Source organism: Thalia democratica, chromosome 3, assembly GCF_965202585.1.
Source record: "Thalia democratica chromosome 3, ktThaDemo2.hap1.1, whole genome shotgun sequence".
NCBI classification, from domain to species: Eukaryota; Metazoa; Chordata; class Thaliacea; order Salpida; family Salpidae; genus Thalia; species Thalia democratica.
Window position 1 is genome coordinate 82,979,140 of NC_139167.1, and position 3,174 is coordinate 82,982,313.

A 3,174-nucleotide genomic window follows, 5' to 3' on the forward strand; every position below is an offset into this window, starting at 1 on the left:
GGTAAAGTACATAGTGGTAAGACCAGTACGTCTCAATACTTCCTCATTGGTGATCTTTGGCTGCCAGTAATCCCAAGGATGCGACGAAGGCATCGTAGGTGGACGGTATTGATTTTCTTCTCCTGTACGCTAGGTAACGTCCATGTCTCGCTACCGTAAAGCAGAGTACTGCAGACACAGGAACGGTAAACGTTAGCCTTTGTTCGAATGCTTAGCTTGCAGTCAAGCGAGCGAAAGTGCCTGATGATTTGCCAATGCGACTATTTATTTCTTTGTCCAATGATGCGTTTGACGCAACATTTGAGCCAAGGTATACAAAGTTATCTACATTCTCGATATCCTTACAATTGATCTTGATTGACGGTAAAATATTTGTTCCTTGACTTAGAATTTTAGTCTTCTTAAGGCTTATAGTATGCCGAAATCCGAGCATGCCGAAGAAAACTGATTCAGCAGTGTCTGCAGGTCTTGGGCAGAGTGAGCCACGAGTGCAGCATCGTCATCAAATAAAAGATCACGTATGGTGACTTTCTTCAAATTTTGCTTAGCTCTTAGATTTGAAGGGTTGAAAAGGTGTCCGTCAGTTCTTGTATGAAGCTTGATTCCAGTGGTTAATGAATTAAAAGCATGCTTTAATAGCATCGAAAAGAAGATTCCAAACAAAGTTGGAGCAAGTACGCAGCCTTGATTTACCCCACTTTTGATTTCAAATGAATCAGATACACTACCATCATATTGAATGGTTGCCCTTGTGTTTGTATGAAAATACTTCACAATATTGAATAATTTTGGAGGACATCCAATTTTCAGCAGTATAGCATATAGTCTTTCTCTACTTACTAAGTCAAAGGCTTTAGTGAGGTCAATGAAAGCGATGTACAAAGGCATGTTCTGCTCATTACATTTCTCTTGTAGCTGACGTATAGAAAAAATCTGACGGTGGTAGATCTTTTAGACCGAAATCCACATTGAGACTCAGGATATACTCTTTCAGCCAGCTTCTGAATACGAGGAAGAACCACTCTTGCAAAAACTTTACCAGCGATCGCAAGAAGAGAAATTCCCCTGTAACTATTGCAGTCCGATCTGGAACCCTTGTTTTTATATAAGACTATGATCTTAGCATCACGCATGTCTTGTGGCACTATACCTTCTCTCCAACATTTGGCTAAAATATCATGTAAATGAGGTATCAAGCATGACTTACAACTGCGGACCAAGTCCGCTGGTATGCCGTCACTACCTGGAGCTTTCCACGGAGCCATAATATCAATGGCTTTACTGAGTTCTTCAGTAGTTGGTACGCTATCCAGGTCATCCATCATTGGTAGACTATCCATTCTGTTAAGGGCATCATTAGTAACAATATTCTGTGTAGAATACAGAAGGGAAAAGTGTTGAACCCATCTACTCAACTGTTCATTCCTACTGTGTAAGATTTCACCAGTCTCAGATAACAAAGGTGATATTGACCTCTTTGTTGGTCCAACTGCTTTTCTTATTCCTTCGTAGACTGATTTGGTATCTCTTCTGTCAGCAGCAGCCTGAATACGGGCACTAGCCTTTAACCTAAACTCAGTAGCACATTTTCTAGCTGCCCTCCAAAAAATTTTTCTGGCTTCACGAAGTCTATTAAGACACGTGTTACTTGGGTCACGTTGATAATCAACATGAGCCTGTCGCTTATTCTTTAAAAGAGGAGATAAAATATTGATATTTTCTTCGAACCAGTCTTTGTTGGCATATTTTTTCTTTCCAAAAGTTTCAAAGTCATTCTGATATATACTTTTTTCGATCCTTGACCAAGGCACAGAAGCAGATGTGTCCGACGAAAAGACAGATGGCATCAGAGTTGAGAACTTTTTGATATTTTCTTGTCCCGCATTGCACCTACATTTAGTCGAACTTTACGAGCTAAATTGTTTGAGATGTGCATTTTACAGCAGCTCAAAGAATGATCGCTGTTGCAGTCTGCGCTTTGATATGATCTAGTTAAGAAAACATCGTTAAGACGATGGCGTCTCACTAAGATAAGGTCTAATTGGTGCCAGTTTTTAGAACGGGGATGTCTCCAAAATACTTTATGCTGCCATTTAGTTTTAAAAAATGAATTGGTAACACAGAGGTTCTGTTTATGACTTTCGAGGGAGGTAAATTTACATTACGCTTCGTTTTTTATAAAGATTACCCGTTTAAGCAGCCGAGAGTTACTTTCCTGATCAAAGTTTACCATTGCAATGTGGATAGCAAGGGCAAGATATGCGTTGATGTCCTCGACACAAAGTGGGCTTCCGGCTACACGGTCGCCACTTTGCTAATTTCTATCCGGACTTTTCTCGCCGACTGCGACCCCCACCGACCTTTGGTGCCGGAAATAGTGGAACAGTTTTTTAAAACCCGCGAAAAACACGATGAAGTTTGCTGGGAATGGACAAAGAAGTATGCGTCCTGATTTTTACGTCATAACATTTCTAAAAATTGTGATGTTGTTTTTTTTTGTTAAGTAATGATATTAAATAAGTTCTTTTTAAACTATTTTTAGTTCTACTCCGTAGTTTTTTCTTTCTTCATTTTGTGATCAGTTTAGTTTCCAAATAAGTAAAATTGAGTTTTAAAAGGTTTTCTATGTTATTAGTAAACAATAGGATATAAATTAAGTAAATTTAAAGTCTAATTTTACTAATGATAAAATACTTTACTTTGTTTTATACAGTACTTTGTATTAATGTTTTAAAAGCAAACAAAAATTGAATAATAGAACCTTGTCTAATATATTTTTTTATAAATTAATAAATAATTCTAAATTTATTTTAAATCATTTTGATATTTTGTTACGTACAATTTGTTAAGTATTTGTTAATTTTTAAAAATTCTATTAATTATCCTCCTAATCATCGCTTCGAGGTTCCTTTTTATAATTTTTGGATGGTTTAGTTTGCTATTTATATATTTTATATATATTGTTAATTAAATTAAAAGTTGTATCTAAGAATTTACATAAAGTTGTGCCAACGTCAACAGTTATTTTAAAACCAGTATCGTTAAATAGTTTTTTTTTCTTTCTAGTGGTTGATTTATATTTAGTTTTATAAGTACAAGGTCTTTATCTCTGTATAAGTCGATCTTGTCGGAGTTATATATAGAATTAAAGCGATGTAGGACGTATAGTCCAAC

General features: G+C 36.3%; 1 protein-coding gene and 1 pseudogene across 1 annotated transcript; one reads left to right on the top strand and one right to left on the bottom strand.

The window, feature by feature from the left end:
* Nucleotides 1-408: 408 nt before the first annotated feature.
* Nucleotides 409-1,847, bottom strand: LOC145832624 (uncharacterized). Its single transcript, XM_082939927.1, has 2 exons — nt 841-1,847; nt 409-697 (listed from the first exon to the last, which is right to left on the bottom strand). Exons 1-2 carry the CDS (start codon nt 1,845-1,847, stop codon nt 409-411), a joined length of 1,296 nt encoding a protein of 431 aa, XP_082796053.1.
* A 287-nt stretch (nt 1,848-2,134) lies between these two features.
* LOC145832626 (ubiquitin-conjugating enzyme E2 E3 pseudogene) lies at nt 2,135-2,452 on the top strand (annotated as a pseudogene).
* The last annotated feature ends 722 nt before the right edge of the window (nt 2,453-3,174 follow it).

Coding starts and splice junctions, on each gene's coding strand:
- LOC145832624 (XM_082939927.1), bottom strand. CDS start 1,847: ATGCCATCTGTCTTTTCGTCGGACACATCTGCTTCTGTGCCTTGGTCA. Junction 698..840: donor TCACTAAAGCCTTTGACTTA/GTAAGTAGAGAA, acceptor TGAAATCAAAAG/TGGGGTAAATCAAGGCTGCG.